This window comes from Emys orbicularis, chromosome 8, assembly GCF_028017835.1.
Source record: "Emys orbicularis isolate rEmyOrb1 chromosome 8, rEmyOrb1.hap1, whole genome shotgun sequence".
NCBI classification, from domain to species: Eukaryota; Metazoa; Chordata; order Testudines; family Emydidae; genus Emys; species Emys orbicularis.
Window position 1 is genome coordinate 44265236 of NC_088690.1, and position 13643 is coordinate 44278878.

At 42.8% G+C, this 13643-nt stretch overlaps 1 protein-coding gene across 1 annotated transcript in view; it reads left to right on the plus strand.

Moving 5' to 3' along the window:
- The window catches only part of KIF14 (kinesin family member 14), an 89676-nt gene that overhangs the window by 32568 nt on the left and 43465 nt on the right, over nucleotides 1-13643 (plus strand). The window contains exons 14-20 of the mRNA XM_065409804.1: nucleotides 288-390; nucleotides 625-785; nucleotides 7203-7350; nucleotides 9780-9932; nucleotides 10772-10898; nucleotides 12056-12149; nucleotides 13186-13324. Coding sequence (XP_065265876.1) covers nucleotides 288-390; nucleotides 625-785; nucleotides 7203-7350; nucleotides 9780-9932; nucleotides 10772-10898; nucleotides 12056-12149; nucleotides 13186-13324 — 925 coding nt within the window. The remainder of the gene's footprint in view (nucleotides 1-287; nucleotides 391-624; nucleotides 786-7202; nucleotides 7351-9779; nucleotides 9933-10771; nucleotides 10899-12055; nucleotides 12150-13185; nucleotides 13325-13643) is intronic.

A 13643-nucleotide genomic window follows, 5' to 3' on the forward strand; every position in this document is an offset into this window, starting at 1 on the left:
GATAGCAGTAAATTACACTAAGTATTTTAGCAGCAGGTGTGTTTAGAACCAAACTTATCTTGTTCCAAAATGAGGATTGACTCTTAAAAAGCAATATAGTTGAGGTGTATGGTGTAATAACAGAATAGTATGAACTATACAGTCAATATTTGGGGGAGCGGGGGAAGAGATTCAAAGTCACATTATCTAAATCATGAATTTCATGGATAGCCAGAGTTAAGTTACATAACTTGTTTTTTTGTTCATGATTAGCTATTGCTGTCACATCTGATGTTTCTCACTTTCAGTGTTATCAAAAATGTTGATGGTAGAGTGAGTATTACGCCACTGGGAGAAGCAAAGACGTATGTTAATGGGAAACACATTTCAGAGCCAACAGTTATGCATCACGTAAGTTATCCATCACTGGTACAGAAATAAATATATTTATGCATGGCTTTGAAAACACCTGGCATGAATGGTAAATTATCTGTTGACTGCAGTTTTTGAGAAGGCTCTTGAATTGTTCATCATGACAGATTACTGGATATTTTTATTTTTCTAATTTTGATGTATTATATATATTTGATTGTAAGATTATAATCGAATGTGTAAGATTATAATAAGTGTGTCTGTATTTTGCAGGGTGATCGTGTGATTCTCGGTGGAGACCATTATTTCAGGTTTAATCATCCAGTAGAGGTTCAGAAAGTAAAAAGGCCATCTTGTGGGACTACTCTTTCATGTGATGGGCCAAAAGATTTTGAATTTGCAAAAAATGAACTGTTGGTTGCACAGAGGTCACAGTAAGTATTGTGGAACCTTCCAGGTTAAAAATAAACTGCTCATCTGCTAATGCAGCATGCTCTCTTCTGGAAATATATAGGCATATAAACTGCATAAGAATAAGTGAAAGTTTAAAAAAACAAACAAACAAAAAAAGTTACTCTACTTCTCGTAAAATCCAAAATTTGAATAAAGTTGAATACACACACAATGCTATTGCAGTGTTTTTATAACCATGAAACATTTATTTTTGTAATCTCTAGCTGTCCACGCTTTTGATTAACTGTTTGGAATTCTAATATGTAATTCTTATGACAAATTTCCATGATAAGCCTGAATTCTACTAAAATTGTCTTCTCACATAGAATCTTCTTGCTTGCCAAAAGATTAAATTGAGAATTTATTCCACTACAAAAATCAGACTTTCATAGAGGGTTATTCCAAATATAGATTGATATGTTTAATGCAGTGCAAAATGGGTGAGTGTGAAGCTGAGAGTCTAGGTCCCTCTGTATCCTATCCCTACCCTCCAGCGTATCTACCACTCCTCCCAGTTTAGTGTCATCTGCAAACTTCAGCCCCTGCCCTAATCGGTCATCGCCCAATAGCCCTTATGAGCCCGTCTGACCCCCCCCAGCAGCCCCACACTGTCTATCTCCCCATGTCTCATGACATGGCCCGACAGGCGCTGTGAAGAAGGCAGGCTCTTTCTCTTCCCTATCCTAGCTGGGGCTGGCCAGGAGCAGCTGCTGTGTTCTAGTGCCACAGCACCCTCTGGTGGGCAAAAGGCAGCACTGCAGCAACTTTTCAGCAGAAGCTATTTTCTGGGGGGGAAAAAATTAAAAATATATGTGGCACATGAAATATGCATGCAGAGTGGTGCAGAATTCCCACAAGAGTAATACTTTTCTGTGCCTGGGCTCTGTCACGGGAAGCTCACAGATGAGGAACGGTGGTGGCTCTTCCAGAATCTGCAGCTAGACAGGAAGGATGCAGGGTAGCTATTCTAAAGGCTCCCTCTACCTAACCGCCAATATAGTTCTGGCTGCAGGCTTTCTCTTCCCACTCTGATTAGATCAGTGTAAGAGCACAGAGTACCTTACCTTTTATAGAGCAGCAACAACACAAAGAGGATGGTGAACAACATTTGTATCCAGCTGTAAGTGGTAGTATGAGGTGCTAAGGTGGGACTAGTGTGTGTGTGTGTGTGTGTGTCATGTGGCACCCTGTTGGTCCACAGAAAGCATGCTATCAGCCCACTAGCTCCACCCATGGCACTTGGAAATCTGCATTCCTCAATGATTTAAAGTTTGGCTCTTCTAATCCATGTGACTGTAGATTTGTGAGTTTCTACAGCAGATACTATTTGTGAAAGATTCTCAATAAAACAGTTCTTGAAACCAAATGCAGTAAAATAGGCATAAAGAACGTAACATAAGAACGGCCATACTGGATCAGACCAAAGGTCCATCAAGCCCAGTATCCTGTCCTCTGACAGTGGCCAATGGCAGGTGCCCCAAAGGGAATGAACAGACAGGTTTTCATCAAGTGATCCATGCCCTGTCACCCAATCCCAGCTTCTGGCAAACAGAGGCTAGGGACACCATTCCTGGCTAATAGGTCCATCAATGGCTATCTTCCATGAATCTATCTAGCTCCCTTTTTGAACCCCGTTATAGTATTGGCCTTTGCAACACCCTCTGGAAAGGGTAGCCCCTTGCTCTTGTATTATGAGAAGGAGTATATAACACTCCCTTATTTACTTTCTCTATACCACTCATGATTTTATAGACCTCTATCATATCCCACCCAGGCGCCTCTTTTGCAAGCTGAAAAGTCAGTCTTATTAATCTCGCCTCATTCGGAAGCCGTTCTATACCCCTAATCATTTTTGTTACCCTTTTCTGAACCTTTTCCAATTCCAATATATCTTTTTTTTGAGATGGGGCGACCACATCTGCACGCAGTATTCAAGGTGTGTGCGTACCATGGATTTATATAGAGGCAATATGATATTTTCTGTCTTATCTATCCCTTTCTTGATGATTCCCAACATTCTGTTCGGTTTTTTGACTGCCGCTGCACATTGAGTCGATGATTTCAGAGAACTATCCACAATGACTCCAAGACCTCTTTCTTGAGTGGTAACAGCTAATTTAGACCCATCATTGTATATGTATAGTTAGGATTATGTTTTCCAATGTGCATTACTTTGCATTTATCAAGATTAAATTTCATCTGCCATTTTGTTGCCCAATCACCCAGTTTTGTGAGATTCTTTTGTAGCTCTTCGCAGCCTGCCTGGGACTTAACTCTCTTGAGTAGTTTTGTATCATCCGCAAATTTTGCCACCTCACCGTTTACCCCTTTTTCCAGATTGTTTATGAATATATTAAATACGACTGGGCCCAGTACAGATCCCTGGGGGACCCCACTCTTTACCTTTCTCCATTCTGAAAACTGACCATTTATTCCTACCCTTTGTTTTCTATCTTTTAACCAGTTACAATCCATGAGAGAACCTTCCCTCTTATCCCATGACTGCTTATTTTGCTTAAGAGCCTTTGGTGAGGGACCTTGTCAAAAGCTTTCTGAAAAACTAAATACACTATATCCACTGGATCTCCTTTGTCTGCATGCTTGTTGACCCCCTTAAAGAATTCTAGTAGATTGGTGAGGCATGATTTCCCTTTACAAAAACCATGTTTACTATTTCCCAACAAATTATGTTCATCTATGTGTCTGACAATTTTGTTCTTTATGATAATTTCAACCGTTTTGCCCGATACCGAAGTGAGGCTTACTGGCCTGTAGTTGCCAGGGTCACCTCTGGAGCCCTTTTTAAAAATTGGCATCACATTAGCTATCCTCCAGTCATTTGGTACAGAAGCTGGTTTAAATGATAGGTTACAGATGACAGTTAGTAGTCCTGCAATTTCACATTTGAGTGCTGGAGACTTATTACTGTTTAGTTTATCAATTTGTTCCAAAACCTCCTCTAATGATCCCTCAATTTGGGACAGTTCCTCAGATCTGTCACCCCCCAAAAAATGGCTCAGGTTTGGGAATCTCCCTCACATCCTCAACAGTGAAGACCGATGCAAAGAATTCATTTAGTTTGTCCGCAATGGCCTTATCATCTTTGAGTGGTCCTTTAGCATCTCGATCGTCCAGTGGCCCCACTAGTTGTTTAGCAGGCTTTCTGCTTCTGATGTATTTAAAAAATTTTTTTACTGTTCCTTTTTGAGTCTTTGGCTAGCTGTTCTTCAAATTTTTTTTTGGTCTTTCTAATTATATTTTTACACTTCATTTGTGTGAGTTTATGCTCTTTTCTATTTTCCTCATTAGGATTTTGTGATGGGTTAGATCACAGAACCCTCCTTGGGAGCTGACACCCCATGTGCCAAGCCTACTTCTACCCCTGCCTTTCCTGCCAGTTCGGGGCCCCAGCACCCTGTCTTGCTGAGCCAGACACTCCCGTCTGCTCCAACACAGGCACACGGTCTGAATTACTTGCCCCAAAGCTGCAGGTTTACCTGAAAGCAGCTAACAGAAGTGTTCCTGTTTTTAGCACTCAGATGCCCAACTCCCAATGGAGTCTAAACCCAAATAAATCCGTTTTACCCTGTATAAAGTGTATACAGGGTAAACTCATAAATGGTTCGCCCTTTATAACACTGATAGAGAGAGATGCACAGTTGTTTGCTCCCCCAGGTATTAATACATACTCTGAGTTAATTAATAAGTAAAAAGTGATTTTATTAAATACAGAAAGTAGGATTTAAGTGGTTTCAAGTAGTAACAGACAGAACAAAGTAAGTTACCAAGCAAAATAAAATAAAACGTGCAAATCTATGTCTAATCAAACTGAATACAGATAATCTTACCCTCAGAGATGCTTCAGTAAGTTTTTTCCTCACACTGGACACCTTCCAGGCCTGGGCACAACTCTTTCCCCTGGTACAGCTCTTGTTCCAGCTCAGGTGGTAGCTAGGGGATTCTTCATGATGGCCGCTCTCCTCCCTTTGTTCTGTTCCACCCCTTTATATATCTTTTGCATAAGGCGGGAACCCTTTGTCCCTCTCTGGGTTCCCACCCCCTCCTTCTCAATGGAAAGACACCAGGTTAAAGATGGATTTCAGTTCAGGTGACATGATCACATGTCACTGCAAGACTTCATTGCCCACTTGCCAGCACACAGGTATACAGGAAGACTTACAGGTAAAGCACACCCATCTGCAGACAATTGTCCTGGTTAATGGGAGTCCTCAAGATTCCAAACCACCATTAATGGCCCACACTTTGCATAATTACAATAGGCCCTCAGAGTTATATTTCATATTTCTAGTTTTAAATACAAAAGTGGTACATTTATACAAATAGGATGATCACACTCAGTAGATTATAAGCTTTGTAATACCTTACAAGAGACCTTTTGCATAAAGCATATTCCAGTTACATTATATTCACTTATTAGCATATTTTTATAAAATTATATAGACTGCAACGTCACAGATTTATCTTCCACTTTTTAAAGGATGCCTTTTTGCCTCTCACTGCTTCTTTTACTTTGTTGTTTAACCACGGTGGCTCTTCTTTGGTTCTCTTATTATGTTTTTTAAATTGGGGTATACATTTAAGTTGAGCCTTTATTATGGTGTCTTTAAAAAGTTTCCACGCAGCTTGCAGGGATTTTACTTTTGGTACTGTACCTTTTTAATTTCTGTTTCACTTACCTCCTCATTTTTGTGTAGTTCCCCTTTCTGAAATTAAATGCTATAGTGTTGGGCCTCTGTGGAGTTTTCCCTGTCACAGGGATGTTAAATTTAATTATATTATGGTCACTATTACCAAGCGGTCCAGCTATATTCACCTCTTGGACCTGATCCTGTGCTCCACTTAGGACTAAATCAAGAATTGCCTCTCCTCTTGTGGGTTCCAGGACTAGCTGCTCCAAGAAGCAGTCATTTAAGGTGTCAAGAAACTTAATCTCAGCATCCCTTCCTGAGGTGATATGTACCCAGTCAATATGGGGATAGTTGAAATTCCCCATTATTATTATTGAGGTTTTTTATTTTAATAGCCTCTCTAATCTCCCTGAGCATTTCAGAGTCACTAATACCATTCTGGTCAGGTGGTCTGTAATATAGCCCTACTGCTATAATTCTTATTTTTCAAGCATGGAATTATTATCCATAGAGATTCTATAGTACAATTTAGTTCATTTAAGATTTTTACTTCATTTGATTCTACGCTTTCTTTCACATATAGTGCCACTCCCCCACCAGCACGGCCTTTTCTGTCCTTCTGATCTATTTTGTACCCTGATATTACTGTGTCCCATTGATTATCCTCATTCCACCAGGTTTCTGTGATGTCTATTATATCAATATCCTCATTTAATATTAGGCACTTTAGTTCACCCATCTTACTATTTAGACTTCTAGCATTGGTATATAAGCATTTTAAAAACTTTTCATTTTTTGGCTGTTCCCTATTGCATGATGTAATTGAATGGGACGTTTTTTCATTTGACTGTTTCTCATCAGATCCTCCCTCTGTTTCATCATTTTCCATCCTCTCCTCCTTATTAGGACATAGGGAAACTCCATTTATAGATCCTCCCCTAAGACATGTCCACACCACATGCTCCTCCGCACCTGTCGGCTTTCCCCCAGCCCCTAGTTTAAAAACTGTTCTACGACTTTTTTTAATTTTAAGCTTCAGCAATCTGGTTCCGTTTTGGTTTAAGTGGAGCCCATCTTTCCTGTATAGGCTCCCCCTCTCCCAAAAGCTTCCCCAGTTCCTAATAAATCTAAACTCCTTCTCCCTACGCCATTGTCTCATCCACGCATTGAGACCCTGCAGTTCTCCCTATCTAACTGGCCCTGCGCGTGGAACTGGAAGCATTTCTGAGAATGCTACCATGGAGGTCCTGGACTTCAATCTCTTACCTAGAAGCCTAAATTTGGCCTCCAGGACCTCTCTCCTATCCTTCCCCATGTTGTTGGTACCTACATGTACCACGACCACTGGCTCCTCCCCAGCTCTACACATAAGCCTATCTAGATGTCTGGAGAGATCCGCAACCTTCGCACCAGGCAGGCAAGTCACCATGCGGTTCTCCTGATCATCGCAAACCCAGCTATCTATGTTTCTAATGATCGAATTGCCCAAAATGTAGCAGCTGTGGCTAAAAAGTCTTTTTCCTTCTTGTGTGATTTTTCTCCCCGGGGGAGGTGAGAACAGATAATCAATAAACTACAAAAACTTAGCACACCCACCACAATTAAAATGAGAGGTTTTTAGATCTAAATTTCACGTTTGACCGAAGTAATAAAGTAATGAATATAGCATTTGTTCTTTTTAACTCATATGCAACATACTAAAAAAGGTTAAAAGCTAACATTTTAATTTAAGTTGCTCACTACTTCCAGACTTGAATCAGAAATTGAAGAGGCACGACTGAAAGCCAAGGAAGAAATGATGCAAGGTATCCAGGTTGCAAAAGAGATGGCTCAACAAGAACTTATTTCTCAACAAAAAGTTTACGAAAGCAAGATAAAATCACTAGAAGCAGAACTGGTAAATTGCTTTGCATAATTAAACAAAAAGGTGGATTGTGTAGCCTTTCATGCTGTCTCGCATGCCTGAACAGCTGAATCCCTGGCTCGCTCTCTCCTCTCCTTTGAAACACTTATAAAAGGCCACCTATTGCACAAAGTATTCCAGCTATAATGCACTCTTTTTGCACGGGGTTTTCATTCTTTCTTGTATTTGCTGTTCTGCTAGTTTGCACGTGCCTTGGGGCAAGGACTATTACAAGCAGGATACAATTTTCAGGGTATGCTGGCTTGATATAATTAATAGAGAATAATATATGGTGGCAAAGTGATACATTTATGATACTTTACTTCTCAGCAAATGTACTATAGCAGGGGTGGGCAAACTTTTTGGCCTGAGGGCCACATTGGGATTCTGAAACTGTATGGAGCGCCGGGTGGGGAAGGCTGTGCCTCCCCAAACAGCCTAGCCCCTGCCCCTTCCCACTTCCTGCCCCCCTCAGAAGCCCCAACCCATCCAACCCCCCCTGCTCCTTGTCCCCTGACTGCCCCCTCCCGGGACCCCCTGCCCCTAACCGCCCCCCCAGTACCCCACCCACTATCCAACCCCCCTGCTCACTGTCCCCTGACTGCCCCCACCCCTATCCACACCCCTGTCCCCTGACTGCCCCCCGGGACTCCCTGCCCCTTATCGAATCCCCCCGCCCCCTTACCATGCTGCTCAGAGCACCAGACTGGCAGCCGCACCGCCTAGCCAGAGCCAGCCACACTGCCGCACAGTCTAGAGCACCGGGGCAGGCCAGCGGCGCTCGCAGCCATGCTGCCCGGCAGGAGCTTGCAGTCCCACCGCCCAGAGTGCTGGCAGCACAGCGAGCTGAGGCTGCGGGGGAAGGGGGACAGCAGGGGAGGCCTGGGGGCTAGCCTCCCCGGCCGGGAGCTTAAGGTCCGGGCAGGACGGTCCCGCGGGCTGTAGTTTGCCCACCTCTGTACTATATGTAAGCGGGGGAATGGTCCCGCTATTGTGGGGAACTTTCCTAGCTTCTGCACTACCCCGGTGAAGTGGGCTAGCGAAAGGATCTGAGTCCTCGCTCCCACTCCCTTTACCCAGAGGCCTCCCTGCCCTTGAGGCCTCCCTCCCCTTCCACTCTCCTGTCTGGCAGAGTCCTCGTAACCCCAACAAGGCTGGGCCCAGGATTCCTGGGGGGCTCAACCCCCAACCCTGCTGTGGTCACCTAGGACAGGGGCTAGGGTGTCCCCACTCCGGGGTACTCTCTCTGCACTGGGCACCTCCCTGACCCACTGATTATTCCATACAATTTAAAACAAATACAAGTTGTTTAATTAACAATCTAAAGAAAAGAATAAGGAAAAATGGGAAAGGTTAAAGGAAAACACATCACCCTGCTTTGTGGCAGGGAACATCACAAACAGTGTCTCTGGACATCAGGGCACTTCACAGTCTGTTCCTTGTAGGTCCCAGATTTCCGTCTCAGGCCCTGGCTGTGCTGCAGGTATGCTGCGGATTGGACACTTGCAATGGTGGTGGCCACACACCTCCGGGCTTTGAGTGGTGGGACCCTTCTTCCCAGCGTCAGCCCCCCGTCAGGTTAAGGTCCCCCTCCCGGTCTGGCCTGCAAGGGCCCTTGTCTGGGGGTGTCTTTCTGTGCTGGGCCCTTTGCTCAAGGTCCCCCCTTGGCTGGCCCCACTTGCTCACCACACCTGGCTCTGTGGCTGCAGCTCTGCTCCCAGCACAGGATCTGCTCTCCCTGGGCTGCGTCTCTGGCTCTGTGGCTGCGGCTCTGCTCCCAGCACAGGATCTGCTCTCCCTGGGCTGCGTCTCTGGCTCTGTGGCTGCAGCTCTGCTCCTAGCACAGGATCTGCTCTCCCTGGGCTGTGTCTCTGGCTCTGTGGCTGCGCCTCTGGCCCCTCTGGATCTGGCACGGTTCTGCTCTCCAGCTCAGCTTGGGCCCCTGCTTTCTCCTTAGCTCGGCCCCACTCAGTCTGACCCAGGCAATTCCAGCTCACACGGAGGACGGGACCTCCCTGGCCTCCTGACCCTCTGATTAGCCTGTCAATCAGGCTGATCTGGAGCATTGGCCTCTCCCCATTGTTCCTGGGGACTGTCAGTCTCAGGCTCCTGATTTGCCATCTACCCTTCCCCTTTTAGTGCTGGGAGCTAGCCAACCAAAACACCCCCGCTGAATGTTAGTAAGGGGGCAACAGTCCCCTTACATATAGGGTATAACAGTTGATGTTCATTGACTGGGATATAACCTTCCATTGCTGAGAAAGTGACTTTATCTCTGTAATGTATAGTGGCCATAAATCTTTCATGGACTGAAAGAAGAACAAACTCTAATATCCATCTTTAGCGAATGGGTTGGATGAGCTGAAGCATGTGATTTTTCCATACCCCATTCATTCTGTCCTTTTGGTTTTTTTTTTTTTTAGAGAGAAGAATCTCATAAGAAACAAATTCAGGAAATGAATAACCAGCAGACTGCTAACAAAATACAAGAACTGGAAAAAGCAAAGCAACATCTTGAGTTGGAAGTACATTTCGGCAAGAAGCGTCTGGAAATGGAGACATTAGCCACCAGACAGGTAATTTTAAAACATGCATTTTGTCTGATCAATCATATATTTAAACAAACCTTTATAGTATTATTTAACTTCATTGGCTCTCTTAAAAATAGTCCTTTCCAAAATGATTTTAAGACAGACGTGTCTCATTTACTGCCCTCTTATTAAATCAGCTGCTATTTGGGGAATCAGAAATAACAAGGTCAGCTATAATTTTATGTAATGGGGGCTGGGTTGCTGATATTCCAAACTTAGGGGAATGTTGAGCTCACCAAAAATGATGGACTCAGGCATAAGTGCAAGCAATGTCTAGAATGTTAAGTATTTGGGGAAATATCTGAGGAAACCAGAATACTTTCAAAACTTGTTTCCTCAGATAAAAACATGAAAGGAGACTTGACAGCACCCCTGAAAATGAGGAATTATTCCTAAATCGTATTAATAGATGTAATACCTTACATTTTGACCCAGGTTAGGTTTCTACATTTGCTGACTGCAGTAGACACCAAAACGTTGTCATTTTCCATGACTGCTAGTGCACGTTTTCTTTCACCTTTAAACTTCTATGATAGATTTTTTCTTTTTAAAATAATTGATAGAAAATTCTGTTCCCTTTTTCTTGAATTCAGTAGTCCCATTTAAATAATAAATGCTCCAACATATACATGTCAGAATTTAAGCAAGCCATGAAAATTGGTAGAATTTGTGTCGTCTTAACTGATGTAGTAGAGGGATCGGATCAAAGAGAAGTTTATTGTAAAGCATGCAGCCTCAAAAGATAAAATAACCTCTCACCCCATTTTATCCTTTGCTTCTTGTAAAAACATTGTCATGGATGGATCTATATGTCTTTTCTTTAGGCTTTAGAAGATCATACTATTCGTCATGCAAAGATTCTTGAAGCTCTGGAGGCTGAGAAGCAGAAAATTGCTAAAGAAATAGAAACTCTCCAGCAGAATCGTGGAAATGGGAATAAAACTATAACTAGTATGTGTGTGTTGGGGGGGGAAGGGGGAGAGAGAGAGATTGTGTATAGCAGGGGTGGCCAACCTGTGGCTCCAAAGCCACATGCGGCTCTTCAGGGGTTAATATGCAGCTCCTTACCACTGATTCCGGGGCTGGAGCTATAGATGCTAACTTTCCAATGTGCTTGGGGGTGCACACTGCTCAACCCCTGCTTTGCCCCAAGGCCCCTTCACCTGAGCCTTGCATGCCCTCGCTCCCCCCTCCCTCCCCCCATAGCCTCCTGCACAGGTGAAACAGCTGATTGTGGTGGGAGGGGGGAGTAGGCGCTGATTTGGTGGGGGCTGCCAGCAGGCAGGAGGCACTGGGTGCTGGGGAGCAGGTGGGGGGGCTGCTGACATATTACTGTGGCTCTTTGGCAATGTATATTGGTAAATTCTGACCCCTTCTCAGGCTCAGGTTGGCCACCCCTGGTGTACAGTGTAACTTTCAATTCTTCATTATTTCCTCTGCTGTCTGGCAATGGAGAGAGAGGCTTTCTCCTCTTCTCTTCCCGCTTGCTGGGAGGTTTACTTTCTGGCAGAGAGACCTCTTTAGTCTCTGTTTTCACTATCCTTCTTGTGAGAAAATTGCTGCATTTCTGGTTGAGATGGGATCCTAGTAGCTTAATCTCTTACCCCAACACGTTATCTCAGTGGTATTGAAGTTATAAGATCTTCATCTTTATTGTTGGGATGCGATCCTTGCCATTATTGAGACATGCACATCAGGCAGCGCTAGAGTGATACTTTGTTCATATTTAGTTGGGCTGGGTGAACAAACAGAAACATGTAGATTAGCGTACTTCCTCAGCAGACCAAAGGTTCTCCCATCATCAGACGGTCTAGGCTTTGTGGGAAAGAGCAGGAAACACAGTTGTGGAGGCTGGAGGACCAGAGCAGAAAGGTAAAATGTATTTGTTTCTGAAACCATGCAAATATGATACCCACAATGATTTAAATGGCATTCCAGTTTTGAAATATCCTTTGAAAGTGTGAGCTGTCTTTTAGTGTTTTCAGTAAATTGGAAGTCCGTGAGACTGCCTTGTCCACCGAACTCCTTTAAAGGTCTCCTTTTTTGGTCTGGAATCATTTCATTATGTTTGATCCAGTCGACCATAATCTTATGTGTTTTTTATTTAGTTAAGCCTAACTGGAATTCTATGAAATTCTCTCTGATGATCCAGGAGGCCAATACCATTAGTAGCAAATTAGGAAAGCACACAGTCTTCGGCAGGTGAGTTACCTAATTCACACACAAGGCACGTGTAAAAAAATAACTAAATTTTTGGTGTTGGATGTGGAATGAGCGTATCTTTTTCTTAGAAGACTTTTGCTTAATACTCTTAACTCAAACCTGTTGGTTTGCAAGCTAATTTGAGTAAACTGATTTATAATAAATACACGACAGAGAAACTTCTATTTAAGGCTTCTCAAGAGCCATGATCTTGTATACTATTTTGGAATTTCTCCCTTGAATCTGACTGTATTACAAGAAAATTTTACAGAACCAACCTGATTACTCCTGTATTAGGAGTGTTGTAAGCAAGACATGAGAAGTAATCCTTCCACTATACTCCGCGCTGATTAGGCCTCAATTGGAGTATTGTGTCTAGTTCTGGGTCCACATTTCAGGAAGGATGTGGACAAATTGGAGAGAGTCCAGAGAGTGACATAAATGATTAAAGGTCTAGAAAACGTGACCTATGAGGGAAGATGGAAAAAATTGGGTTTGTTTAGTCTGGAAAAGAGAAGACTGAGAGGGGACATAACCTTTTACATATTTGAAAACTGTTGTTACAAAGAGGAGGAAGAAAAATTGTTTTTCTTAACCTCTTGAGGATCGGACAAGAAGCAATGGGCTTAAATTGCAGCAAGGGAGGTTTAGGTTGGACATTAGGAAGAACTTCCTAACTGTTAGGGTGGTTAAGCACTAGAATAAATTGCCTAGGGAGGTTGTGGAATCTCTATCATTTGAGATTTTTAAGAGCAGGTTAGACAAACACCTCTCAGGAATGGTCTAGATAATACTTAGTCCTGCCATCTAGTGCAGGGGACTGGACTAGATGACCTCTAGAGGTTCCTTCCAGTTCTATGATTCTATTTTAATTAGCCCCTTGATATTATTTGTTACTTAAGCAAGCCAAATTTTTCAAAAGTAATCTTTGCCTATTGGCAAACTATTAGCCTCATAGTGTTCCACTAGTCCACTCTTTTGTTAATTTTGGTGATCATGGCTTTTGTATTTTTTTTTTTTTTTTTTTTTTAATTAGACATGATATATCAGAACAAGGAGATGGCACTGGACCTTCTGTTAAAGTGCTGGTTCGTAACCTCAAGCTGGGAATTGCAACTTTCTGGAGCCCGGAGAAGTTTGAATATAAGCTAGCAGCAATGAAAGAACTCTATGAGGTCTGTAAGAACTGAAGAAAAACTTCACTAATTGTAAACATTTAATTTAAGATATTGATGAAATCAATTAAAGTTAGATTCAGAATTTGTCAGATTTTAATGAACTAAACATCTGTGCTTTTTATGTAGAGTAGGGGAAATCCTAGTTTTTACTCAGTTTTACGCGTTTTAGTTTTTACTCCATCCTTCCTTAGCTAAAGCTCTCATTTACTTAGTAAAAACTGAGTAATGACTTCTGGACTTGGACCCATGTTTGTAACTGTTGTATGTGCGTGCGTGCTCATACATTCTGAGAAAATATCAATTGTAAAAGGTCTTA